Source organism: Mesocricetus auratus, unplaced genomic scaffold (genome assembly GCF_017639785.1).
Source record: "Mesocricetus auratus isolate SY011 unplaced genomic scaffold, BCM_Maur_2.0 Super-Scaffold_100024, whole genome shotgun sequence".
NCBI lineage: Eukaryota > Metazoa > Chordata > Mammalia > Rodentia > Cricetidae > Mesocricetus > Mesocricetus auratus.
This window is the reverse complement of record NW_024429205.1, coordinates 28473124-28499164: the sequence shown is the minus strand read 5'-3', so window position 1 is coordinate 28499164 and position 26041 is coordinate 28473124. Positions and strand designations below refer to the sequence as shown.

Here is a 26041-nt window from a genome sequence, read left to right as displayed (position 1 = left end):
ATAAATCTTTAAAAAAAAGTGATCATGAAAAATGTGCTTTTCTCATACTTCATTTTTATATCTTACAGAAGATTTGGCTACCAGTATCTCTGTATCTAACTCTCAGGTCCAGGAGAATGTGGTAAGCAATAATTCTATCCTATGTGTGCGGACTTGATAATTAAAATAAAGAAATGAATCTGAAAGTCTTACCAGGATTAAGTCTATTTCCCCCAAGTACTGAGCAGTTAATAAGATACTAACTAAGCTCGACTTAGTAGTGATGCTGTCCCTAAGCTCCACTTTGTAGAGATGCTGTCTCTGAGCTAAACTTCATAGTGATTCTGTGCCTAAGCAGTTCTGTTTTAGGTGAGAAACTAGGGTAGATTGTTTTTAATCATAAACAGTTTCTTCACTTAAAAGGTGACCTGATAATGCTACACAGTGATAAGCTCTGTCATTAGGTGAGGCTGCTTCATCCTGGTGCCCAGCAGCTTCCTAAGGAGAAGTACTGCCTGAGCTGCACGCAGAGGATGCAATGGGGTTTGGCCCAGTCTTGAGGGAGTGAGCTGGGGGACACTCATGCACACACAGGACCAGGAGGAGCAAAGGGGGAGGAAGCAGGAAAAGGAGGGCCTCCCGTGAGCAGATCAAGTTTGACTGCTGAGTGTGAGCACACGCCTTCTGCAGTAGTGTGCAGGCCTCTTCTGTAAAGGGCCAGGTAGATATCAAACAACCCCATGCTGGAGTCTACCCAACTTGTCCATGCAGCAAATACCTACACAGGAGTGAGTATGACTGCTTTAATAAATGTGTAGACATGAAATACGAATCTCATGTAATAGTCACATATCAAAAACTATTGCTTTGATTTGTCCAGTCATTTTAAAAACTTAACCGTAGAGAAAGAGCCAGGAGCCATACTTTGCCACCTCTTGGATCAGATTGAAAGAAACAAAGATGCTAGAAAAGATGCTTATATTCTTCTTTTACCAGTCATACCCTTAGTGCAATTCTGGTACTACACACTCCAAGTTAGTGTTTGAATGTTCTGCGAGCAGCAAGCAGTAACTAAATAATAATAATAGAAATAAAAGGAGCACTGAGTGGATTTATGTTAAAATTCCACACATATCTCAATTCCAGTGTAAATTTAGGGGTTGATTTTTGGATATGGGTCTGGGTGCACGTGTATATGTAAAGGCTAAGGCTAACTCAGGCATCATTCCTGTCCAGCAACCTCCAGGGATCAGCATAGAAAACCTTTTGCTGTGTCACAAAAGTTAAAATATGTTCACGTATTTGAGTGGGAGACATTGGTGGTGTTTGCTTACTTCCCTGATAGGACATCAGCAGCGTCTACCAGATCTTTGCAGACGAGGTGCTTGGTTCTGGCCAGTTTGGCATTGTTTATGGAGGTAAGCAATAGCTTTTTGTAGGTGTAGTTTGTAAGCTGTGAGGTTTTAAGGCAGCTGTTACTCTTTAGCTAACAGCTTTGTTAAATTCCCTTTCCCTCAAAGGCTGGTGTGCATCCTCTCTACTAAGTCCTTCTTCGTAAAAGTTTCTCTTCATTTCAACTGCAAAACCCTTAAAGTGACAGAATCAGGAAATTATTTTTACAATAGTCTTTACGTCTTCTTGAAGACCATACATAAAGACGTGTTGGTGTTGGATTGGGTGGACTGTTTACTGTTGTATGTTCCCCACTAGTTTCCAGTGCAGGGCAGCATTCATTTTCTGTTGACATGAATATTCTATCAGGTCTGGACACCTGAACTCTTACTCTGCTCTGTGATTACAGATGCTAATGAGACTGTTTACCCTCCGTGTGTCTCACTATCTTGACATCTGCTTGGCGAAGCTAGTAAACAGAATTGCACTGCTCATAGACTTAATGGGATTAGTTAAGACTACTGAGTACATGAAAGTGCTCCATAAGCTGTCATTCAAGGTAGAATGTCAAGCCTTTGCCATCCCTTGCTTCCTCCTTCAGTCGGACCCTTCTGTCTTTCACACCAGTCTTGGAGTGATCCTTTCAGAGACTCAGCATCTGCTGTTAGCGTTAGTACGTACAGAGCCCTCTGTCTGCTGCTCGTAGCCACTGTTCTTAGCGTGTGCAAGCTGTGACGCCCTCTTCTTGCTTGTGTGGCCTCCATTGTAGTTGCAGACCCCTTTGGTCTCTTCAGTCACGCTCCCACGCCTCTGCACGTCACCCTGCACCGTCTCCACCCTGTGCTCCCCTGGTGGTGAGCCCTGGTTTGTTTCCCAGCCTGCCTGAGGGCTTCCTCTGATGTGTTTTCTCCCCATCCCCCTCCACTGGATAAATGCTTCCTCGGCGCTCCTCTCACACAGTGGGCACCCGTCTTTGCGTTTCTCTCATGTTGCTGCTGAGATGTCTCTGCTTTCCTTGTGTTCCTAGGACCTGCTGTGTTTCACACAGAAAATGTGTGGATTTTACACATAGCCACAGCACTGTGGTTTGCAACTTCAAATTTGTCTGTCTTAGACTGGTGATCTCTCTGGAAGACCTCACTGAGGGATGAGAAAACGGTTTGAAGTACTGTGGCATCTTACCAAACATAACGTTTGTCTAGTCTTTAAATTGGGCACATTTTAGGACCATGTCCTAGAAACAGTTGTGAGTAATTTTTAAGCTAATAGATTAATATAGAAAAGTCACATGGGTGTTACCCGAAGCTAATAAATAAATGTTTTCACCTCTCAAACTGTAGCAGTTAAACAGTGATCATACTTAACAGATAGAAGGTAACTAATTCCTCTCAATGAATGACATACTCTTGCATGCTTATTTTATATCTAGAATATAAAAATCTGGAGTTTAAGGGTATAACATAGTTAATCACTCTGCTGACTTAGTGAACCTAAAATAAAGTATAATATTTCCATCTTGGCAGTCTCTGAAAACTTAGTCAGGACATTTAAAAACTGTCATTTATTTAACATGGTCTATCACTTCTCAGCAAGCAAGTTCACAAAGAGGTAATGCAACTTCAGATCGTGAAATTTCTCTTATTTTAAGGTGTACTGTAAAGGAAAGTGTCTCATTTCTTAAGTCAATGGAAAAGAAAATGGACAATAGAAAATGCAAGCGTAAACACGTGAAGTTTCAGTCTGAGCAGCTTCGCAGTGAGGCTCTGCTGTTGCGTTGTAGCTGCCATAGCTACCGGTGTGATTCTCTTCTGTTCATCGACAGGAAAGCACAGGAAGACTGGGAGGGACGTGGCTATCAAGGTGATTGATAAGATGCGCTTCCCCACAAAGCAGGAGAGTCAGCTCCGCAATGAAGTGGCTATTTTACAGGTAAAAAGTTAGAGTGGCTGACGTAGCCTTGAATTTTGATTTCTGAGTGAGTATTTAAGATGGTTTGGAATTTGGTTTTGATCTTTTCAATGCTGAACAGTACAGGTTGTTTTTAAAAAAGATTACAATGTTTAAAAGTTTAAAGGGGCTGCTAGTATTTTATTCTGTAATACTAGTTTGATTAGAACTTTTTTTTTCTGAGTGAAATCTCTAAAGATAATAAAGGAAGTATCCTGTCTTCATTCAGGGATACTGCTATTTCTGCTGTGTTTTTATCATGTCGTGATTTTATTCATTGAATTCTCAGAAATGACATTAACATGCTAATTACCATAAAAATAAGCACTAGTTTTAAAAATGTGCCTTTTAACAGTAACATGTTGTTCTATTAATTCAAAGTTATTTGTATTGCATTATTTCTTTAAAACTCTGCTGGTGTTTATTTTGGCTTATTTGGACTTTTTTGTTGTTTCGGTTTTGCTGACCTAAGATGGTTTCACACTCATGGTGACCCTCCTCCAGCTTTATGCCTCCTGAGTGCTGGATTGCAGATGACACCATGCAAATATATGAATACAATCTGCTAATTTCATTGTATGTGTGTGTGTGTATGTATGTTGTGTGTATATGTGTGTTTAGGACTCACTGCTTGGGATTGGAGTTTCACCCCTGTAGCAGACTTTGTCCCTCTCTTGGTAGTTATTACTTGTCTGTAGCTCCTCATTTAAGGGTAGAGCCTTCTGATAGGCCTCCCCTCTATGCTGGCAGTGCCATTTTGCAGGTCTTGCTTAGGCCACCATATTATTGAAATCCCATGGGTGCAGCTTCCCTGTAGTGTAGAAGAAGCTGTCCACAACAGGCTTCCAGATCCTCCCACCCTTTCTCTGTTCTGAGCCTTCAGTGGGGGTTGGGTTGTACTCATGGCCTCTGCATTTGAACCATTTCTGAAATGGTCTCCATCTAATGTGGTTGTATAATCCCTGCAGTATTTTAGGGGGTTTTGTGGTAAGATTATTCTCTCCTAAAGCTGACCATCCAAACACCCTGTCACTTCTCTTCAGAATCTGCACCACCCTGGGATTGTAAACCTGGAGTGTATGTTTGAGACCCCAGAGCGAGTCTTTGTAGTGATGGAAAAACTCCATGGAGATATGTTGGAAATGATTCTGTCCAGTGAGAAAAGTCGACTTCCAGAACGAATTACTAAATTCATGGTCACACAGGTATTTTAACTAAGAGAATTAAATGGCACCATGTTTTTTGTTTTGGGGTGTTTTTTGTTTTGTTTTGTTTTTTGTTTTTTTCCCTCAATATATGTTTTTATTTAAATTAGAAACATGCATGCTTCACTTGTCAATCCCAGCTCCCTCTCTTACCCCTCCCTTGTCCCTCCACCAGCCCTCCCAGCCCCCCACCCAATCCTCACATCATTCCCCAGGGAGGGTGAGGCCCTCCTTGGGGGTATCTCCAAAGTCTGTCATTTTATTCAGGGCAGGACCTAGGCCCTTCCCCATGTGTCCAAGCTCCCAAAGATCATTCATAAACCATGATAAACACTGATCTACTACCCAAGGCCCCAGTGATTTCTGAGGCCTCCTCACTGACACTATATTCATGGAGTCTGGATCAGTCTCCTGCTGGTCTCTCAGCCATCAGTCTGGGGTTCAAGAGCTCCCCCTTTTCTGGTCAGTTGTCTTTGTGGGTTTCACCATCACTGTCTTGATTCCTTTGCTCATCACTCCTCCATCTCTGTCACTGGGTTCCAGGATTTCAGTTCAGTGTTTAGCTGTGGGTATCTGTCTCTGCTTCCATCTGTCACTGGATGAAGGTTCTAGGATGACATCAACCTTACCATCAAGGAGGGGCTATTAATGTAGTCTCTCCACTATTGCTTAGTTTGCCAGTTGGTGTCATCCTTGTAGATCTCTGGAGATCTCACTAGTGTCAGCTCTCTCCTCAAGCCTATAATGACTCCATCTATTATGGTATCTCTCATCCTGCTCTCCTCTATTCTTACCTTGACTCAACCTTCCTGCTCCCCCATGCCTTCTTCTCACATCCTCTTATCCTCCTCTCTTTCTTGGTTCCCTCTCCCCTCTCCCATGTTCCCAATCTGCTCGGGAGATCTTGCCTCTTTCCACTTCTCTGGGGTATCATGCATCTCTCTTGGGAACCTCCCTGTTTCCCAGACTCTCTGGCAGTGGAATTGTAGGCTGTCACTCCCCTGATCCATGTCTAAAATCCATTTATGAGTGAGTACATACCATGTTTGTCTTTTTGTGACTGGGTTACCTCACTCAGGATGGTTTCTTCTAGTGCCATCCATTTGCCTGCAAATTTCAATATCCCATTGTTGTTTTCCTCTGAGTAGTACTCCATTGTGTAAATGTACCACATTTTCTCTATCCTGTCTTCAGTTGAGGGGCATCTAGGTTGCTTCCAGGATCTGGCTATTACAAATAATGCTGCTATGAACATAGTGGAACAGACGTCCTTGTTGTGTGAATGGGCATCTTTTGGGTATATGAAATGGCACCATGTTTATGTATCGGGAAATTAAGGATCGGTAGTCTCAATAAAAGTAAAAAAAAGTTATATCTTGATTAAATATAGTGGAGTTTTGAAATTATCTTCCAATTGAAGAAGTCATATTGGAGTTTAGCTGATTTTCTAGACATTAGAAAAGAAACCCTTGAGCCGGGCGGTGGTGGCGCACGCCTTTAATCCCAGCACTCGGGAGGCAGAGGCAGGCGGATCTCTGTGAGTTCGAGGCCGGGCTGGACCGATAGCCTCCAAAACAATACAGAGAAACCCTGTCTCGTAAAAACCAAAAAAAAAAAAAAAAAAAAAGAAACCCTTTACAGGGGTAAAAATCACTTGTAAATTTTATTTGTGTGTTTTGCCTGTATGTATGTATGTATGCATGCATGCATGCATGTATGTATGTATGCGTGCATGTATGTATGCATGCATGCATGCATGTATGTATGTATGCGTGCATGTATGTATGCATGCATGCATGGTGCCTTTGGTGGTCAGAAGAGTGCATGGCATCCCAGGAACAGAAGTTACAAACAGAGCTGCTGTGTGGTCCTGGGAACTGAACCTGGTGCTCTGCAAGAGCAGCTTGCACTCCTCATGGTTGTGCTGTCTCCAGTCTTGGGTTGGCGTCTAGAGGAATGGGTTTCACGGTGGCGTTTTCGTACCTGCTTGCCATTATACATTGCTCTCATCTGCTGCTCTCAAAACCTTGTCTCAACAGATACTTGTTGCCTTGAGGAATCTACATTTTAAGAATATTGTGCACTGTGATTTAAAGCCCGAAAACGTGCTGCTTGCGTCAGCAGAGCCATTTCCTCAGGTGGGACGTTCTCCAGAACCCGATTAAGAACTGTTTTGAGTTAGTGATATTTACAAAGTACCCTCCTACTACAAAACAGAGCTTAAGTACATGCCATTGTACTTTGTAACTGCCAGTTTGAATCTGTCGCTAAATCATTTCAATTCAGACTTATTATTGTATTGCTATTGCCCATTAAAACATTTTTAGACATAAATAGATCTTAGGAAATAAACTCTTGGGTTTGGGAGTTTTGGGGGGGAGAGTTCTATTACATGTAAATGGCTCACAACCATACATTTAAGATCTGTGCTCTTCAAATATCTGAATAGGAGAGTCACCAAACTCAGTTATGACACAGTAAATATTACTCATAAGACGTGTATCATATGGCATATACTAGAAACAGCAAGTAGCATTTGAATATGCCTCCACTTCTGTTCTCCAGTATCTGTTTGTACTATGGTTTTGTAGACACCGAATCCCTTCTCTCTCAGTTTACAGTAATGCCTTTCCTATGGTAAGTACTTGGCATTTGCCTGTTCGGCATAGCTGCATCATTGATAATCAGAATCTAAGGTGATCTAAAATGATGCAACAAGGTAAGTGTCCTGAGCTCTGCCAAAACCATCATACTTTGAGAACACGTCCTGAGGAGGACATGTAACCTTAATCAGCCCTGAACCAGCTGCAGTACCGAGTTCTACCAGCATAGAGCGCACTTGCTCCTCGGGGTTTCCTGCTGCTCACGTTGCTGTCTGTAAGCCTGGTTTTACTTACTGTGGATATGCAGCATCCCTGGAACAGAAATTCTAAGACGGTGGTTCTTAACCTTCCTGATGCTGCAACTCTAACGCAGTTCCTCATGTTGTGGTGCCCCCAACCATGAAATTATTTTTGTTGCTACTTCGTGACTGTAATTTTGCCAGTGTTGTGAATCATAACTAAACACCTGATGCACAGATGGCCTTAGGCAGCCCCTCTGAGAGGATCATTTGACTGCCCCAAGGGGTCACAGCCCACAGATTGAGAACGGCTGTTCTAAGATTCAGCAGAAGAATGCTTCAGATACTGTATCTTTTTTTTTTTTTTTCTTTTTCCAGACAGGGTTTCTCTGTGTAGCTTTGGAGCCTGTCCTGGCACTCTGTAGGTCAGGCTGGCCTTGATCCCACAGAGATCCACCTGCCTGTGCCTCCCTAGTGCTAAGATTAAAGGGCGTGCGCCACCACCGCCAGCCTCTATCTTATTTTTCATGCATTTCAAACATTTATTGAATACTTTTATATGCCCAGACACTGAGGCCGCTGAGGACTCAAAACTGAAACACAATTCCTACTTAACAGAAAATAGAAAAAGGATCCCCTCACAAATGAAGGGAGATTAGCATCCTCCATCCATCCTGTCAAAACAACAAAACTAAATGCTTGCTCCATGGGTCTGGAAGATAGAGTTCAAGTTGATAAGCACTAGGAAGCCGGGAGGTGGTGGTGCACTCCTGCACTCCTTTAATCCCAGCACTTGGGAGGCAGAGGCAGGCGGATCTCTGTGAGTTCGAGGCCGGGCTGGACCGACAGCCTCCAAAACAATACAGAGAAACCCTGTCTCGTAAAACCAAAAAAAAAAAAAAAAAAGCACTAGGATACTCTACTGTAGTATCAAAAACTGTAGATGTAACTGTCTGCTCTGGGGAAGTGACATTTGAGTTTCCCTGTCCATAACTGTTTTGTGTATCGTTCGTACCTTTGGTTAAGTGCATTGAGAATATCTAGGGATAGCTATTGATATGTAAATTGATAAGCATTTACACTTTCAATTTCCAGGTGAAGCTGTGTGACTTTGGGTTTGCACGCATCATTGGTGAGAAGTCATTCCGGCGGTCTGTGGTGGGAACTCCAGCCTACTTAGCCCCCGAGGTTCTCAGGAGCAAAGGCTACAACCGTTCCCTAGACATGTGGTCAGTGGGAGTCATCGTCTACGTGAGCCTCAGCGGCACATTTCCCTTCAATGAAGATGAGGATATAAACGACCAAATCCAAAATGCTGCATTTATGTACCCACCAAATCCATGGCGAGAAATCTCCAGCGAAGGTAAAAAAAGAAACAAGATTCAGGTTCGCACCATTAGCCTAAAACGTTTGTGATCACAGGCCAGCCTGCCTCTTCACCCCAATCGGTTACCAGTCTTTGAGCACTCTGCTTGTATTTGTTATTTTAATTATTATTATTTACTTTTTACTGTATAGCTCTGGCTGGCCTAGAACTTACCTGTAGACCAGGATGGCCTTGAACTCACAGAGACCTATGTGCCACTTTGCAAGGCCAAGTACTATACTTTTAAGCTGTTTTCTGTGTCTGTTTTTCTCATAATTTTCAGGCATGGCGGTCACCCGGGCTCCAGCAGCCTCATCTTCTCACCTGTGACATCCATGGCCTCTTCCCTCGTTACCCAGTTGTCCCCGCAGCCTGAGCCACTTTGAGCTCCCTTTAACCACGCTGCAGCTGTGGCTTTCTGATATGGCCTTGTGTTTGGTCTGTGGTCCTCCTGGCCTGTCCCTCCTCCAAGCTGTGTAAGAACTACTTAGACTACAGTCTTCTGAGCAAGACTAAGAACTCCTTGACTAGACAGTTAACTCATGCGCCTTCTACCTAGAAAGAGCTTTTCTATCTGCGGTTCAGTTTTCCAGTCCTTCTCTCTCCAGGAGCCTTCATGCTATAGTTTTCATGACTAGTGAAGGCTTTTCCATTTGTAATGCCTGCTTCTATACATGTCAAGAATAAGCCAGGCTGTTGGCGTACACCGTAACCTCACTATTATGGAGGTTTCAGACTTTTTCTCAGAGAAGAGAAAGGCAGGGAAGGGCATAAAGTTGACCCTCTTCAGTTTACTGACGGGGTGTGTCATCCCTAGGGAACAGTCCCTCATAGGTAGTAGAGGTGGTGCTAAGAAATGTCCCCACCCGGGTTTAGCCAGCCATTGAATGAATAGTTTTTTTTTTTTTTTTTTACCTTTCCAAACATGGGGCCAGGTGACAGTTTGATAAATACTCCACCAAACCAAAAGGAGTGTTGAGAACAACAGAAAGACAGTAGCCTGCTGGGTTCACTTTGTAACAAAAAAGCTGAAGTCCACTAGGAGGCTTTGATGCCCAAAGCCACAGATGTCATCCACTTGGCCATAGATTCTGACTCAGCAGGTAGCATGAAACGGTTCCTGAAATAGATGCAGATAGTGAACACAGTTGACAGGATGGACAGCACAGAAATAATGAAGTACTTAGGGAAAACCTTTGCAAGTTGGGACTAGATTTCTTATCTCTATTCCAAACGCACCATTATAGAGTCTGAGATCAATTTGTAATCTTATAGTTGCCTTGATTTTGTAGTGGTTCAGTTTCTCCAAATAACTGAGTAAAATGTGCTGTTTCACCATCAATACCAAATCACCCCTAACCGGTTTGCTAAACCCTGTGGTGTGAACTTTTGTTATTGTTGTATCTTCATTCTCCCTGCGTCTGTAAAGTAAAACTTCTGCCACTGTTTCAGACCCGGTCAGGGAAGAGAGCATTGTGGTTTCGTTGGAAGAGGGAAGAGCATATGGAATCGTCTGTTTGGTTCATCCTCAAGTAACACTGATGGATATTTAGCGCCTGTGTGCGGAACACATTCTAAGATTTCTGTTGGTTTGATTTCAACTTCTCAGCAGTTCCACTATGCAGATGGGGAAATGAAGGCACAGCATAGTTTAGAAATGGACCGTGTCACACTGGTCCTCGTGAGCCTACCCATCCGGCTTTAGTGTATTCATGGAACCTGTACTCTGGTCTGCATCCTTCCCTTCACAGAAGAAGCCAGTGTTCATAGTTACTACAGGAAGCATTTGTGGGTCACTTCTGCGTGTTAAATCCTATATACTAGAGAAGCAAACATTTCTCCCTGCCATATTAGCAGGGATCAGACCGCCCTCCTGCCGGCAGTTCAGTACCCATAAACTCATACATCTAATTTTTCCTTTTCACCTAGCAATTGATTTGATAAACAACTTGCTTCAAGTGAAGATGAGAAAACGTTTCAGTGTTGACAAATCTCTTAGTCACCCTTGGCTACAGGTAAATAAAAAAAGATTCTGCATCTTAGCCTCATGTGAGTTGTCTTCCTTCACGAAACCACTCAACACAGCAGGTTCAGCACATTTCCTGGGATAATCCAGGCTTCGTTAGTCAATGTCTGTGTGTGGCTCGGGCCTCTGCAGTTGTACAGCCTGTCATTCAAGACAGTAGCGATAGATGGATAAATACCCATGAACTGAAACAATGGGCATTTTTTAAGGACTTAGCTATTTACGTCTTGTCTTTTCTTTCCTTCTTTTTCTTTTTCAATGTTAGCATGGCATAGTATTCAATATATTTTACTTTAAATGTCCACTAAAAGGTTTGTGTTTGGCTTGATTCCTCCATGTGTTATTTCAGAGATTTGTCTCAAGACAGAAATCCACACTTGAGAGTAAGCTGAGAAATTGTACAACTGTTTTATAAGAAACTGAGTAGAATTAACATTAACCAGTCCACTCTGGTCTCATTGATTAGTAAGTTAACCTGGTAATGGATTCACACACTTTCTCCTGTTTTGAACAGTAATATGTATGCCTGTAGCAGTAGAAAACAAACGTCTTTATGATGATTACTGTTAGCTAGGGCAAAAACCTAAGAGAATTTTCCAGAAACTAGTTCCTTTCCTTTTTAGAGACATTGCATTTTAAGATCTATCTTTAACACTATTAATATAAAATACAATTAGAATTTAGCAATACTTGAGTTGTCAATTGTGTCATTAAGGTTGTAAACAAGATAGGGTATTTTGTCTATTTTATGGTTCATAATCATTTTCTTTTCCTAGGATTATCAGACTTGGCTTGACCTCAGAGAATTTGAAACTCGCATTGGAGAACGTTACATTACACATGAAAGTGATGATGCTCGCTGGGAAATACACGCATACACACACAACCTCGAATACCCGAAGCATTTCATTATGGCCCCCAACCCAGACGATATGGAAGAAGACCCTTAGTCACCAGCAAGGAGGGGTCTCATTCCATGAGTGGATGCTCTGCTGCATGACTGTTGCTCTCTGCAAGCTGTCATTGCAAGGAGGCAGAGGCAGAGGAAACAACAACTGTGGCACTAATACTGTAGCTCATAACGAGTAGGTACATGAAGGGAAACTGAGTAATAAAATCATGTAATGAAATCAGAATGAAACTTGTTAGAAAGTCTGTAGCAGAAGCAATAACTGGTTCTGTAATTTTCCTTACTCCTCCACATTAGCACAATGTGAATTAGCACTTAATTTATCTCTCCTTTGCTGTTTTATTACATCATTTATTTTAAAGGCATATGACTGTCTAGTTATTGCTCATGAGGTTGATTACTCGACAGGTTTGCAGTTAAGCAGTAACTCTGAGGCTAACAATATATGGTTTGCTGTAAGGACTTTTAATATTTGTCTGCTGTTGGAGGGAGGTGTTAATTCTTCGTGGATCCCTATAAATGCAACACTGTACTGCTAACTTTTGGAGGCTGTCTTTAAATATGGTCTGTATGACTAAAAATTGTCCCCTTTTCTCTGTTGCAGTAGCCACTAGGATAATTGGACAGTTGATGTTACAAAATGAATAGACATAGCTGGTCTTCACTCAGCTCTGGCACTCAACACATATGTTCTCAGTTGACACGTCACAGTGCAAGCTGTGTGCCAACCACCAGCAGGCACAGCTCTGCATTGAACTACGTAATTAATCCTCACATGGGCTTGGACAATTTATAGACAAAATTACGTACACACTCAAAGGAAAGCCAGTGTAGTGTCAGTAAATGCCACTCCACAGCAAGCAGTGTCTTCTCCTTTTCCCTTAGCCTTTGGCTGGGATCTGCAAATGTCTACAATTTTTAAATTAGCATTTTCTTCTAGGGGGAGTGGGTTGAAGTCAGACATGAAAATCCAGTTTATTAGGATGGAACCATGTTACTAGCACAGCAGATGAAGGAAGAGTAAGAAATTATTACACCAGCTCCAGCAGTCAGCTGTTTCTGTAATAATTAATGTAGGTTCAGTAATCCTAATCTGAACAGTTGAGCATCAGAAGGGGCTCAGCTTTCCACACACTGAAAGATCTACATACTGTACTAGCTAAGCATCCCTGGTTTATAAATCTGCAATCCTCTGAAATCTTAGATTGGAGTTCTGAGGCATCTTCCGAGTTTCACATTAGTGATGTTCCAGTCTGCTTTACCCAAAGAAAAGGATCCAGGACCATCCTCTTGGAGGAAATACAGTAGCTGTTTGTTTCTTCATTCCTCATTAGTCACCAAGAATAGGTTTTTATTGTTGTTCTTTTCTGTGCTAGGAGCAAAGACTTGGAGTCAGAGAAACTGGGTGTGAGTCTTAGCTTATTTTTTAGATCTGTTGGGCTGGGCAGGAGACAGTTTGTCTAAGCATTTAGTTTCTCAGTCTGTAGAATGGAGAGCATAAATTGCTGCCTCTGCCTCCCTCGGTGTGGTGTGAAGATGGGCATGTGTGAACATCTGGCAGTCTGCAATGTCGGTGTTGACAGTTACCGCTGAGTCTGAGATTAGCAAAAGAGAAACGGCCTTGTGTGTGAGCAGACCAACACTGAGAATGCCTTCGCAGGTGAGAAAGCAGCCATGGTAATCTACCGAAAATTAAAAACTCAAATCATGCTCACTACTGCCACATGGCTACATACAAAGTTAGCTGCTAAAATTCATAGAATTGAATATGGATTTGAACCCAGGCCTATGTCCCAGCCATTGCTAATGTACTGTACATCTGTATCTCCAGGAGACTTTGCACACCTCTCTGTAATTCTTCTCATACAGCAGTTGTGAAGAGCAATTTTAAGAAACTTCTATGAGGATTTCCCCTGTGCTAGGTGATGACTTCCCTCCATTTATGAAAGGTCTGCTTGACAAACACATACAAGATGGAACAATTTTGCGTCACTCTGCAACCCACTGTGGCTTTACTGTGTGAGGTGAAAACTCACTGGAGCGCCTGTTTGCTTGCTGTACTGATATAATCAGGTTTTACAAGCCATGAAATTAATTGCACTCTGATGTTGTTGAAGGCCTGTGCTATCTAAAGAGAAAGGGACTGTCAAGGCACTGTCAGATAGTCTGGCGTTGAGTTACTACTCCACTGTTTAACCTGCATAACTTTTTGTCTTTGTCCTAAAGCCAAGTTGTGTTTGCATAAAAAGTAATTGTTTCCTAGAAACGTGATAATTTTCAGAGTAGTGTATAATGACACTGTTTCGTACATTTTATATTTTTTGTTACATCCCACTTTTTGTAAATATTCTCAAAACTTGATAATAAAATGTATTTCTATATCACCACACTTTCCTATGTGAAAACCTTAGCCAGTCTCTAGTAGAAGTTTCCCAAGTTTTATTTGGTTGTAATATTTTCCTTGGGCCTGGATAATAGAACAGTTTTGTAAATAGAGCTACTGCTACACGAGCACTGATTGTATTTACCTACCCCCCACAAAGAAAACCTTTCAAAAAGGCATTTCAATCGTATACTGCACTACAGATAATTATCTAGAGGTTCATTTATTGGGATGCAAGTGTGAATAATAATGGTAACTAAATTTTTTCAGTAACTACTCCAGATATTCAACTATTACAACTACCATAAGACTTAGAAAAATTAAATGTCTAATATAAAAAATAAATTTCTAGAATTTATAAGGTAGAAGAAATAGAGATAAGATGAGCTACAAGACACTACTATACTCTTCCCTCTTAATTACAAAAACCAAAACAAATATGTATTTGGGAGGAGCCAACTGTGGGTATTTTATCTTTCGAATGTTTTACTCTAGTCCTTGAAAACAAAAAACAAAACAGTGGCTATTGGAATAGAATGATAGAGCAATTAGGAATGCCCTAAGGCTGCGCAGCATCTAAAAAAAAAACGAAGGCATCAGGGCTGGGAAGATGGCTCAGAAGGTAAGGTGCCTGCTGCACAAACCGCCGAACACCACAGCATGCCGTAACCCTGCCTCATTAAAGGAAACTTGATGTCACAATAAACTACTTCACTAGGTTGCAAACAAGTTGTACCAAGTTAGTTATAACCTTGAACATTCAACCACTCTGATTGTATTTATATAAAAAGGGCTATTTTATTGACTGCAAAAAGATAAATAGTTTGAATACTGACATTACCTTCAATATACAAAATGAGTTTCTTTTATTTTGATTTTTAAAGCACACTGAGGAAGAAAAAGTCCAAGCTGAAATATCACTGCCAGACAAGTTCATCAAACCCAGCTACAGGTGATGCGGGGGTTTTTGACTGACAGGCATTCCTTTCTTGACTTGCATCATGAAGTCTCTGATGGGGCAGTAAGGCAAAGAAGTTGAATCTTTCTCCCATCTTCTGAGGGTTCATTAACATATCATACCCCTGAAGTAACTGCTGCTTCGCGGACGGCTCATCTGCTTTATCTAAAAGAACCTGAAGGGGGAAAGTCTTTAACAAAGGTCACTGGAAGAAAGGCCTCCCCACTGCAGCACTCACAGTGACTTAGTGATCAGTACGGCAGTGCGGCACACGTGACAGAGGAATGCCCATAGCTGTGGGATGCTGTGGCCCAAACGTGCACATCTGCATCTTCAGCAGATGCCCTGAGTGATTTGCTCTGTAAGGACATTTAAGTGTCCTTGGAAGGGGAGTTAAAAAATTATAAAATTCATACCCATGAATGTGGTTTCCTTGGGAACCTCAACCTCATACAGAAACCCAGCAAGCTGGGTGTCACCCCAGCTCTCGCTTCTGCCAACGTCACACCAGGACCTGCTCACTGCAACAGTGTTCGTGAGATAGGCCATTACCTGCAGACGGACATCAATGCCCATGTTCTTTAAAAATGTCCGCTGCTCTACTGGACCCAGAGAGGCGACTTTCCCTTGTGCCATTCTGCGCAGGTAACTGAAATCCACGTCGGCTGTCAGGTCAGCTGTTCCAGGAGCAATTAAGACATCATGAAGCTGGTGTCCACGAAAGCCCTTGAACATAAAGAATAGTTTGACTGTTATAGTTAAACTTTATTGAGATTAAAGAAAGATGTTCTACTAATACATTTTTTTACATTGCCAATGTTAAAAAGAAAAGTATGGCCTAAGTCTGTGGTTTAAACTCTAGTCAATGACAGCCTTCCTTCAAACAAGGTGATACATGGAAAACCCAATAGACTACACAAAGTTGGAATGGCTGAAGATGCTACCTTTACCCTAAAACTACTTAACATTCCCATTGATGCTGTGGTAAGTTCCAGTTATCAGAGCCTTGGTAGTATTTTACAAAATTTACCTGTCAATCAAGACTCAAAACAACCTGAGAATATGGGAGTGTGCTCCATCCAGGCCTGCTCTACTGTAGTCCTGAAGGGAGGCTAGAGGTCGTCGTTTTTAACATGTTCTCCCAGCTAAGAATTCTTAACAACATGGAGTTAGAAACAAAGAACCACTTATCTAGAAAATGAGTAATAGCCTTAAGTTAATGAATACTCAACATATTTAAGCACTGTCGTATTTAAAGAACATTTAGGAAGGGTGAAAGAAAAACCTGGAAAGAAGATGCTAAAATAGTTTGATTGCAATGGTTCAATATGCAAAGTACCTTTTGCCTTTTTTTTTAGTGAAGGTAGGGCTGAAATGTATTCTAATGTTTCTTTGACTCTACACATATGTAAGCTGACTAAGGAAGAATGATGGTAAGATTCAGAATTTGGGGTAATTATAACAGCATAATTAATATTAATTCTAAAATGAATACAACAAAGTAGGACACCACAAAAACCAAGCCAAGTCAACTCTTCAGTGAACTTGAGACCTAGCAATGAAACTCTGATGCAGCATGTCCTGTGTGATACATACTCTGAAGGTGTCTGCCTTTGTGCCATCATGGCCGTAGTCAGCAATCAGGGCGGCGCCTCCAGTGAGGGCAATGCGTTCAGAAAGGTCCTGTATAATAATCCCAGCGTCGGGACACACTTCCACATGGTCCCTTCCTTCGTCGTGCTGCTGAGGCAATCAACACATCACCTAAAAGAACTGTCTCCTTAGGAGTTTTTCACACTTCGACAAGTGGAACATTTCTTAGTTGTAACGAGTTCAACGTGAACATGATCTAGACTGTTTCCCATGACATCCCTTTCATAATACAGCACATGGTTCTTTCATGCTGGATATTACATTTGTAGACATTTCAATATTTTATTTTTTTAAAGGCACATGGTCAAGTGCAGTGGTATCATTTTATTATAAAAGCACTTTCCTATGTTAATATAAGAAAACATAGTTCACTGGGTTGAATATATGAGGAAATGCCACCTCACATTAATTAACAGGGACTCAAAAGATACTGTCAAAAATACCAATTCTAAGAACCCAATTAAATCAGCAACTGTGCTGCCCTCTGTGAAGGCAGAAAGCATTCCAGTGGTGTCCTGTATCTACTACAAGCATCAGCTTATGAACTAGCGATGAGCTTGTAAAATTTTGTTATCATCTTCACTATGGAAACCACCATCCTTCACTCCCTCTGACACTCTGAAAACAAATAACCTACAGTGATGTCTCTGCCTATGATGGAGCAGGCACAAGAGATCGTCAGTCAGACTTGGTGTAGGTTAGACCTCAGCAGTTCCCACTGCTCAATGACAGACAAGAAACTGTCTGTTCTGATAAACGCACACTGAGTCTATAGTGGGATTCAGGAAATTAACACATGGTTAGCCCTGATGATATTAGATAAACCAGTGTAGCTACAAAATCACAAAGCCAGCCTCAGGACACTGCCAGCAAGCCTCAGGTAACCCTGCTGACCCACACCTCAGACTGACCTTGGCCACAGCGGCACCCCCGGGGCCCCACTCAAAAGAGATCCCAAGCCTCCTAAGAGAATAGTCAAGTCAGGAACTGCAAAAGACTACTCCTGGTGACAGGGGACTTCAGGGGGAGGGGATAGCACTTTGGTAGCCTAATAAATATGTTTGTCATAAGATACGAAAACTGCTCATAAGTGTTTAGTCTGGTGTTCCAACCAACACTTTGTAAAGTAAGTAGTTTTCAAACACTTGTTTTTAAAATTGAAAACTTTAGGAAATTCTTAAGAGTTGGAAAGTAAAATGATTTTCCTGGGGTAGAGAAGAGGGAATAAAAAGCTGTGAAGCTCAGGTATCCTGAGAAGAAGGCAGTTCAGGGAACTTTAAACACAGCCCTGGGCTAAAGGGACGGCGCCACAGTTGGGGGCCCGGGATGCTCTTCCAGGGAGCCTCGGTGTGATTGCCAGCACCCACATGGTAGCTAACAACCATCTATAATTCCAGTTCCAAAGGAACTGACACACACAGACATGCTGGTGAAACACCAATATATAAAATAAAAATGTTTTTAAAAAGTAAGCACAGTCCAAAGAGAGAAAGCTCTGGAAACCACTCCTTACGGGCAACAGAGAGCAGCAGTTAATCTGTCCAGTGCGGGGTCAAAGGTAGATCTGGGTTTTCATATGACTCAACAGCTGATGACAGTAGCATGCACCTAGTGGACACCCAGAGCGAAACAATCAGCCGTTACTATACCACCCTGCCTCCTGATAGGGAATCCTCCCTATGAGGTAGACCACATGGCAACAGCTATCATGAGAGGCACTTGGCTGGGTAGACGCTGTCTCCCTCCATAGCAGTGAGATGCCATGCGGGAGCACCTTCAGCCCATCCTGACTCTAGGTCTGCACTGGACTGCGACTCACTACAAAGCACCCCGCGTGCCGCCAGCACTCCCGCTGCGAAGAAGCTAAAATGGCAACTAAGAGATGGGTTAGATGAGTCTGCAGCAACAAAAGAAAAACTCAAATTCATACTCGTATGAAGGCTTCTGCTGGGGTTGCACAAGGCGCCAAGACGAACCTCAGTTTATCAGGAACTTGTGGGTCGATATCAACAAGCACTTCTCTCCATCCTTGTGATGTTTTCTAAACAAAATACATAAAAGCAAATATTTGCAACCTCTTAAAGTGTGAGGTTCTAAAGAAGCCATAACAAATGGAGCTGTGGAAGGCAGCGAGCAGCGCTGGGCTCACGGGAAGGCAGACATCCCAGCAAGCCTGTGGTCTGGGACAAATGACTCCATTGCGTGAGTCACTTTAGCGTGAGGAGTGGCCACAGATAGAGCTAAGAGACTTGCCCCAGTAAACCCTCAGTGACACAGCCATTCACCATCATACACCTTCACCCCAAAACTGAGAGCCACAGTCATGCCCCGGAGAACAAAGGCTCTGGGTGATGGCTTGTGTTCTGTTCTCAGCCATTCACGTTGATGAACGCCCGCATGCTGACTTGAGCAACCAGGGGCTGAGCACTGTGCAGCTCACCAGCACAGCTCTGGTCAATCAAGAGCGCGGTGTTTCCATCATACCTGGAACTTGTGCACGGGAAGAGCATCAAAAAACTCGTGTGCCAGATAAAAGCTGCACCCTGTAAAACACAGGGGGATTAGTGGAGCGGCATTTCCAAGCAACTCTATTGAACATTAGCCACAAACAAGGCGCCCAGTTCATTCTTCAGCGCTGGGACCTGGGATCCTTCCATGCTGTCCTCTATGGTGGTCGTTCCCAGCCTTCCCAATGCTGCGACCTTTCAATCGTGCTCCTCATGCGGTGACCCTCCACCCAAAAAATTACTTTCTTTGCTACTTCATAACATAATTTTCTTACTGTTATGAATCATAATGTAAATATCTGATATGCAGGAAATCTGGGATGCAACCCCTGTGAAAGGCTCATTCAACCCCTAAGGGGTGGCGACCCACAGGTTGAGAACCATGGCTCTATGGACAAGTCACTGTCAACAGCATACAAAAGAACAATTACGCCTCAGTTTGACATAATGACCTGAGAACGGAAATTCCCCATGATCAGCTAACTCTTTTCTTCATCACTAAGTTCCTAAAATGACGAGACTCAAATGTCTTAGCTGGAAGGAAGTGAACTTGAGCGTATCTGAGAAAGCTAAGGCTTTGGGTGTCTTGGAGATCTTACCTCCATGCTGTCAAAGACTCTAGACTAGTGCACGGTGTTTTACCCCCACACCACCCTGGCCTTTGGGCTGTTGGGACTCTCCAGCTTGGGGTGGGAGGCATTCCAAACGCTGCCCAGATGTTCAGCTGGGAACTACTCCTCCCACTGCAAACCTGGCATCGGAAAACCCGCTAAGAGCTGGTTCCCCCACCCCAGCTGCTCAAGACTGTGCCTACAGAGGACTTAAGAGCTGCCATGCATTTCTCTCCTGCTCCCCCAGATCACCAGGAGTTGCTCTGCTCAGATTTGACTTACTGCATCAGCGGAGAAACCCACTATCTTGAATTCAAAAACGCTTGTCATAGATCATTTCACGAGTGCTATCCTAACTAAAAGGAAACACTACAAGTACAGAGGAGACCTCCATTATGGATCTTTGTTGGGTTGGCTGTCTATAAAACAATAGGAAATACACCGCTGCTTAATATTCAGCAATCTTCTATTATAACTGGTTTTGCTAGAAAAGGAAGTCAGTTATTCACTTCCAGTAAGGGACCTGGACGCAGGAGCTGTTAACTGCAGTAAAAAGCCGGGCAGCTGTCACTCTGGGAGGAGCCCACGCCTTTAGCAATACCTTTGGGGACATCCTTCAGATCTCGGTACCAGGAGACTGGAAGCCCAGACTTGGTGACCCCTTTCATGTACACCAGGGATTCGGCATCTCTCTCCAAAGGGAGCTTCTCCTCAGTCAGTGTCAAGGCCTGAATCTCACTTAACTTTTGGCTCACCTCTACAAGGTGTATTGAAATATCACAGGCTTTTAGCACGGACCCAAGCTGACTGAACACCTACAACAGAAAGACAACCGTGTCTTAGTTACTGTCCTATGGCTGTGACAATAGCCAAGACAACATCAGAAAGTGCTAACTGGGAACTGATTACAGAGGGTGAGTTGGTGACCGTTAAGGGGGGGAGGGGTCATGGCAGCAGGCAGGCAGGCAGACATGATGCTGGAGCCAGCTTACATCTTCTCCACAAGCTGGAGGCAGAGGGTGAGAATGGGCCTGCTGTGGGCTCTGCCAGGTGACACACCTGCTCTAACAGTGACACACCTGCTCTAACAGTGACACACCTGCTCTAACATGAGACACACCTGCTCTAACAGTGACACACCTGCTCTAACAGGTGACACACCTACTCTAACATGTGACACACCTTCTCTAACAGTGACACACCTGCTCTAACAGTGACACACCTGCTCTAACAGTGACACACCTGCTCTAACAGTGACACACCTGCTCTAACAGTGACACACCTGCTCTAACAGTGACACACCTGCTCTAACAGTGACACACCTTCTCTAACAGTGACACACCACACACCTTCTCTAACAGTGACACACCTTCTCTAACAGTGACACACCTGCTCTAACAGTGACACACCTGCTCTAACAGTGACACACCTTCTCTAACAGGTGACACACCTGCTCTAACAGTGACACACCTGCTCTAACAGGTGACACACCTGCTCTAACAGTGACACACCTGCTCTAACAGGTGACACACCTGCTCTAACAGTGACACACCTGCTCTAACAGGTGACACACCTGCTCTAACAGTGACACACCACACACCTGCTCTAACAGTGACACACCACACACCTGCTCTAACAGGTGATACACCTGCTCTAACAGTGACACACCACACACCTGCTCTAACAGGTGACACACCTTCTCTAACAGTGACACACCTTCTCTAACAGGTGACACACCTGCTCTAACAGGTGACACACCTGCTCTAACAAGTGACACACCAGCTCTAACAGGTGACACACCTGCTCTAACAGTGACACACCTCCTCTAACAGGTGACACACCTGCTCTAACAGTGACACACCTGCTCTAACAGGTGACACACCTGCTCTAACAGTGACACACCACACACCTGCTCTAACAGTGACACACCACACACCTGCTCTAACAGGTGACACACCTTCTCTAACAGTGACACACCTTCTCTAACAGGTGACACACCTGCTCTAACAGGTGACACACCTGCTCTAACAAGTGACACACCAGCTCTAACAGGTGACACACCTGCTCTAACAGTGACACACCTGCTCTAACAGGTGACACACCTGCTCTAACAGTGACACACCTGCTCTAACAGTGACACACCTTCTCTAACAGTGACACACCTTCTCTAACAGGTGACACACCTGCTCTAACAGTGACACACCTTCTCTAACAGTGACACACCTTCTCTAACAGGTGACACACCTGCTCTAACAGTGACACACCTGCTCTAACAGGTGACACACCTGCTCTAACAAGTGACACACCAGCTCTAACAGGTGACACACCTGCTCTAACAGTGACACACCTGCTCTAACAGGTGACACACCTTCTCTAACAGTGACACACCACACACCTTCTCTAACAGTGACACACCTTCTCTAACAGTGACACACCTGCTCTAATAGGGTCTCCTAGTCTCCCAAATCAGTCCTACCGACTGGTGACCAAGCACTCAAACACATAAACCTACGGGGGCCAGTGCACCACACACTGGCAAACATAACGTGTCAGGTGGACAGGGGTTTCTGACTGATTACCACAACCATTTAGTCCTATCAGAAGAGTATCATTTTGGAAATTTAACCCTGACCCAAGTCATTATCCAGTAACATGTAAGAACATACCTATTAGAGGTAATAAACATCATTTATATACAAAATAAACTACAACATGGCTTCCTAATAATAACTTACTATCAAAGTGAAAAGATTTAGCAACCACATAATGTTTCAGATCAGAAGTTTTTTAAGCCGGGCGTTGGTAGTGCACGCCTTTAATCCCAGCACTCAGGAGGCAGAGGTAGGCGGAGTTCGAGGCTAGCCTGGTCTACAGAGCAAGTTCCAGGACAGACTCCAAAGCTACACAGAGAAACCCTGAATCATGGGACATGATGAAACTGTAGCCTCAGAACTAAATTAAATGGCACCAGTGACTTGACGGACCCTGGGATTCAAACACATTTTCAGTTTTCCCTTCGATACACAACAGTTTATTACTGTTGTGAACATATGGGAGAAACACAGAAAATACACACTTCTTACCCATCTTTTAGCAACTCAAAGGTGAAGGCATAAATGACATCACCCAAGCATTGTATTTTTAGCCTGTACATCACCCTTCTGTAATGAACCATTATATTATTCCAACACTGTATTTTAGCTGACAAATATAAGATTTAGGAAACAGGGCTGAAAGCCCAGAAGATCAATGAAATTTCCAAACTCAGTCAAAAACAGAAAGACTGACCTACAAGACTTGGAGACAATCTGTTATAACCTACCCTCAAAATATCTCCAGTGAGGGTCCCCCGGCCTGGACCCAATTCCACCAGCTGAAAAGCTGGGCTCTTCCCAGAGGCCATCCATTCACTAATGAACCATATCCCCAGCAGCTGTGACAAGAAGAAAACACCGAAGTGTCACAGTGTAAAACTCTACACAAATACATACTATAGACCAAAAAGTGAAACCTTACAAATAATGCTATGTGTGTTTGAAGCAGGCATTGATCTCTCTCTCTCTCTCTCTCTCTCTCTCTCTCTCTCTCTCTCTCTCTCTCTCTCTCTCTCTCTACACACACACACACACACACACACACACACACACACACACAGCATAGGAAGCTAACTATCAGAAAAGATGTTGTTAAGCCCATTTCCTCTATAAAAGACACAGAGAAGCAGTCATTTACAGGAAAGTACTAGCATTTGAAAACAAGGACACAGGAACTACAATGATGCCACTTCTACTTATCCTCATGACCTACATTATTACACTACACTTAGCTGTAGTTAATGCCTCTCAGACCTAGATTCCACTTCTCTTTATGTACAATTTCCTATTTTTAAGTCGCCAGAGGTACTTTTAAGGAAAGAAAGGAACCGTGGTTCTGGTTTTCAGAGAGACCCCACTATGAGAAGGTTACAGCTGGAGGTGCCAGAGGCCACTATGTTCTTTCTTTTCCCTCTCTCCCTTTCCAGTCTCATATTGCATATGGTTCTCCACTTCTTAACCCTCTCCCTTCTTCCCTTGTCCTCTCTCTCTCCACGGCTTTTCTACACTGAAGTCTAGGGTTTCTCAAAAGTCCTCTCCATCGTTCCCTCTCAAAGTTTTAAATATTTGGTGAATATCACACACACACACACACACACACACACACAATTACAGACTACCATAGCCTACCATTCATTCCTTGTACAGACTACACATTGGTTATTACCTCCCCAAAGATCTGACTTATTTCAGGTGAAGTAATGAAGTCTCCTTTTTCTCCAAGCATATCATGATGCACATAATACCCCTGAGAAAAAGAGGAAATGGAAAAGATTCATTTTCAAATAAGGCTTCCAAAACTACTCCTCCAAAATGTTAAATAAGACATAAAGTGATACAAAGGAAATTCTTCTGAAATAGCCAGGATAAAGGCAGTCTTTACCTACATTCTACATGGTATTAGTCATTTTGCAAAACATAGGAAAACAATTATTCCTCATGTAGAAGCCTGGAGCCATGCAATGGTCATATTATCTTCACCCTGCCCTCTCCCCACTCCCACAGTCCAACACAAGAAGACTCTATCCCCCCCCCCCCTCTGCCAAGCCAGTCTTGCCTGTTGGTGATAGTTTCTTGACCGTGGTGCAACTTACATAAACGTTCTGTGTGTGAAAGTGTAAGAGAGAGTGTGTGTGTGTGTGTGTCTATGTGTGTGAAATCCATTCAATTATATACCAGTGACTTACATACTTTTTATATGATTAATGTATCTCAATTAAAAAGGTAGGTTTTCAGCCGGGCGTTGGTGGCGCATGCCTTTAATCCCAGCACTCGGGAGGCAGAGGCAGGCGGATCTCTGTGAGTTCGAGGCTGGACTGGTCTACAAAGTGAGTTCCAGGACAGCCTCCAAAATAATACAGAGAAACCCTGTCTTGGAAAAATAAAAAGGGTGGGTTTTCTTTTTTTTAAACTGGCTTTGCTTGTCTACTTCAATGCCAATGCGAAACTTTCTTCCACTTTTAGTTCTCCTGGCATCCTTATCAGTTCAGTTTACTCAAATACATCTCACTGACCTCTCTCCTAAGACTTCTGTCTCCAAACTAAATCCAATGTTTTTTTTAATATGTCTATCATTACTCTGATCAAAAGCTTAATTATTTTGGGAGAAGACCATGTCTTACTATCTTCAGATCCCAAGTTAGACCAAACACTTAACTTTCAAGAATGACTCACTGGCCAGGCGGTGGTGGCGCACTCCTTTAATCTCAGCACTCAGAAGGCAGAGGCTGGAGGATCTCTGTGAGTTCAAAGCCAGCCTGGTCTAAAGAGCTACACCGAGAAACCCTGTCTCGAACGCCCCCCCCCCAAAAAAAGAATGACTCGCTGGCTCTCAAGTTTCTTATAGGCAGGCGGAGATCATCTAGAATCCCAGCACTCAGGAGAGCAAACAGAAAGACCCTCCCCGCAAGTTCGAGGCCAGCCTCATCTGCACGACAATCCCCTGAGAAAACCATCTTTAACTCACGAAATCCCCACCACATTGTCACACCTAAACACCACGGAAAATTTGTCCTGACCTCTTTATACCGCACCGCCCCGGATCACCCGACAGATTAAACTGCAACCCAAGGATTTCGGGGACGGCTCGTCCTGAGCCGGTCCGCAGGACCTTCGGGCGCCTCTGTGCATACCCCCTCCGTGGCTCGCCCCCCCCACCCGTGTTTACCTTGGCTGGGTTGGTCAAAACCTCCTTCATGTACTCGGCCACCGTGATAGGACCCGTAGACTTTATTTTATACGTAAGATGCCGCAGCATCGGCGTGCCCCGATTGCTTTCTGCCGCCTCATCCCTGGAGCTGAAGCGTTTCCCTCTCCACACACAGGGGATGCCTGAAAAGCACGGTTAAGCACCCGCATTAGAAAGCATCGTTTGCACGCGCGGGCGTGCAAGAGCGTGCACTCCGAACCCGAGGCTCTGCGCCCGCGACGACCCCACGGCCAAGCCTCTGCCAGCGCCAGGCCCAGGAAACCACGGAGGAACGGAGGAAGCCCCCGACGCGGTTTCCACGGAAACCGGATCCCGCTGCGAGGACTCTTACCCACGCGGGCAACCCCGCGTCTCAGGAGCGCGTTCATCCCCAGCCACAGCGGGGCTCAGGCTCCGCCCCCTGGGAGCGGGGATAAAGGGTCCTTCCTGGCACGCCCACTCGAGCGGAAGTGCGTCCCCG

At 43.7% G+C, this 26041-nt stretch overlaps 2 protein-coding genes across 7 annotated transcripts in view; one reads left to right on the top strand and one right to left on the bottom strand.

Moving 5' to 3' along the window:
- Positions 1-14051, top strand: part of Prkd3 (protein kinase D3) — a 64979-nt gene extending 50928 nt beyond the window's left edge. For 2 of the 4 annotated variants that reach the window (XM_040730865.1, XM_040730866.1), the window contains exons 12-19: positions 69-121; positions 1325-1397; positions 3194-3300; positions 4362-4523; positions 6563-6661; positions 8461-8728; positions 10661-10746; positions 11534-14051. In XM_040730865.1, coding sequence (XP_040586799.1) covers positions 69-121; positions 1325-1397; positions 3194-3300; positions 4362-4523; positions 6563-6661; positions 8461-8728; positions 10661-10746; positions 11534-11707 — 1022 coding nt within the window. In that variant the 3' untranslated portion in view covers positions 11708-14051. The remainder of the gene's footprint in view (positions 1-68; positions 122-1324; positions 1398-3193; positions 3301-4361; positions 4524-6562; positions 6662-8460; positions 8729-10660; positions 10747-11533) is intronic. The other 2 variants (XR_005870795.1, XM_040730867.1) reach the window with 2 other exon arrangements.
- Ndufaf7 (NADH:ubiquinone oxidoreductase complex assembly factor 7) lies at positions 9503-26017 on the bottom strand. 3 transcript variants are annotated; one of them, XM_013115975.3, is made up of 10 exons: positions 25913-26017; positions 25540-25703; positions 24040-24120; positions 23102-23212; positions 20381-20594; positions 19146-19204; positions 18592-18702; positions 16605-16751; positions 15561-15734; positions 9503-9851 (listed from the first exon to the last, which is right to left on the bottom strand). In XM_013115975.3, exons 1-10 carry the CDS (start codon positions 25947-25949, stop codon positions 9828-9830), a joined length of 1122 nt encoding a protein of 373 aa, XP_012971429.1. In that variant the 5' UTR covers positions 25950-26017; the 3' UTR covers positions 9503-9827. The 3 variants fall into 3 exon arrangements, with proteins under 3 accessions (XP_012971429.1, XP_012971428.1, XP_005073659.1); XM_013115974.3 differs by lacking the exon at positions 9503-9851 and adding an exon at positions 14893-15183; XM_005073602.4 differs by lacking the exon at positions 9503-9851 and adding an exon at positions 14893-15183 and having other exon boundaries at positions 16605-16748.
- Between the last annotated feature and the right edge of the window lie 24 nt (positions 26018-26041).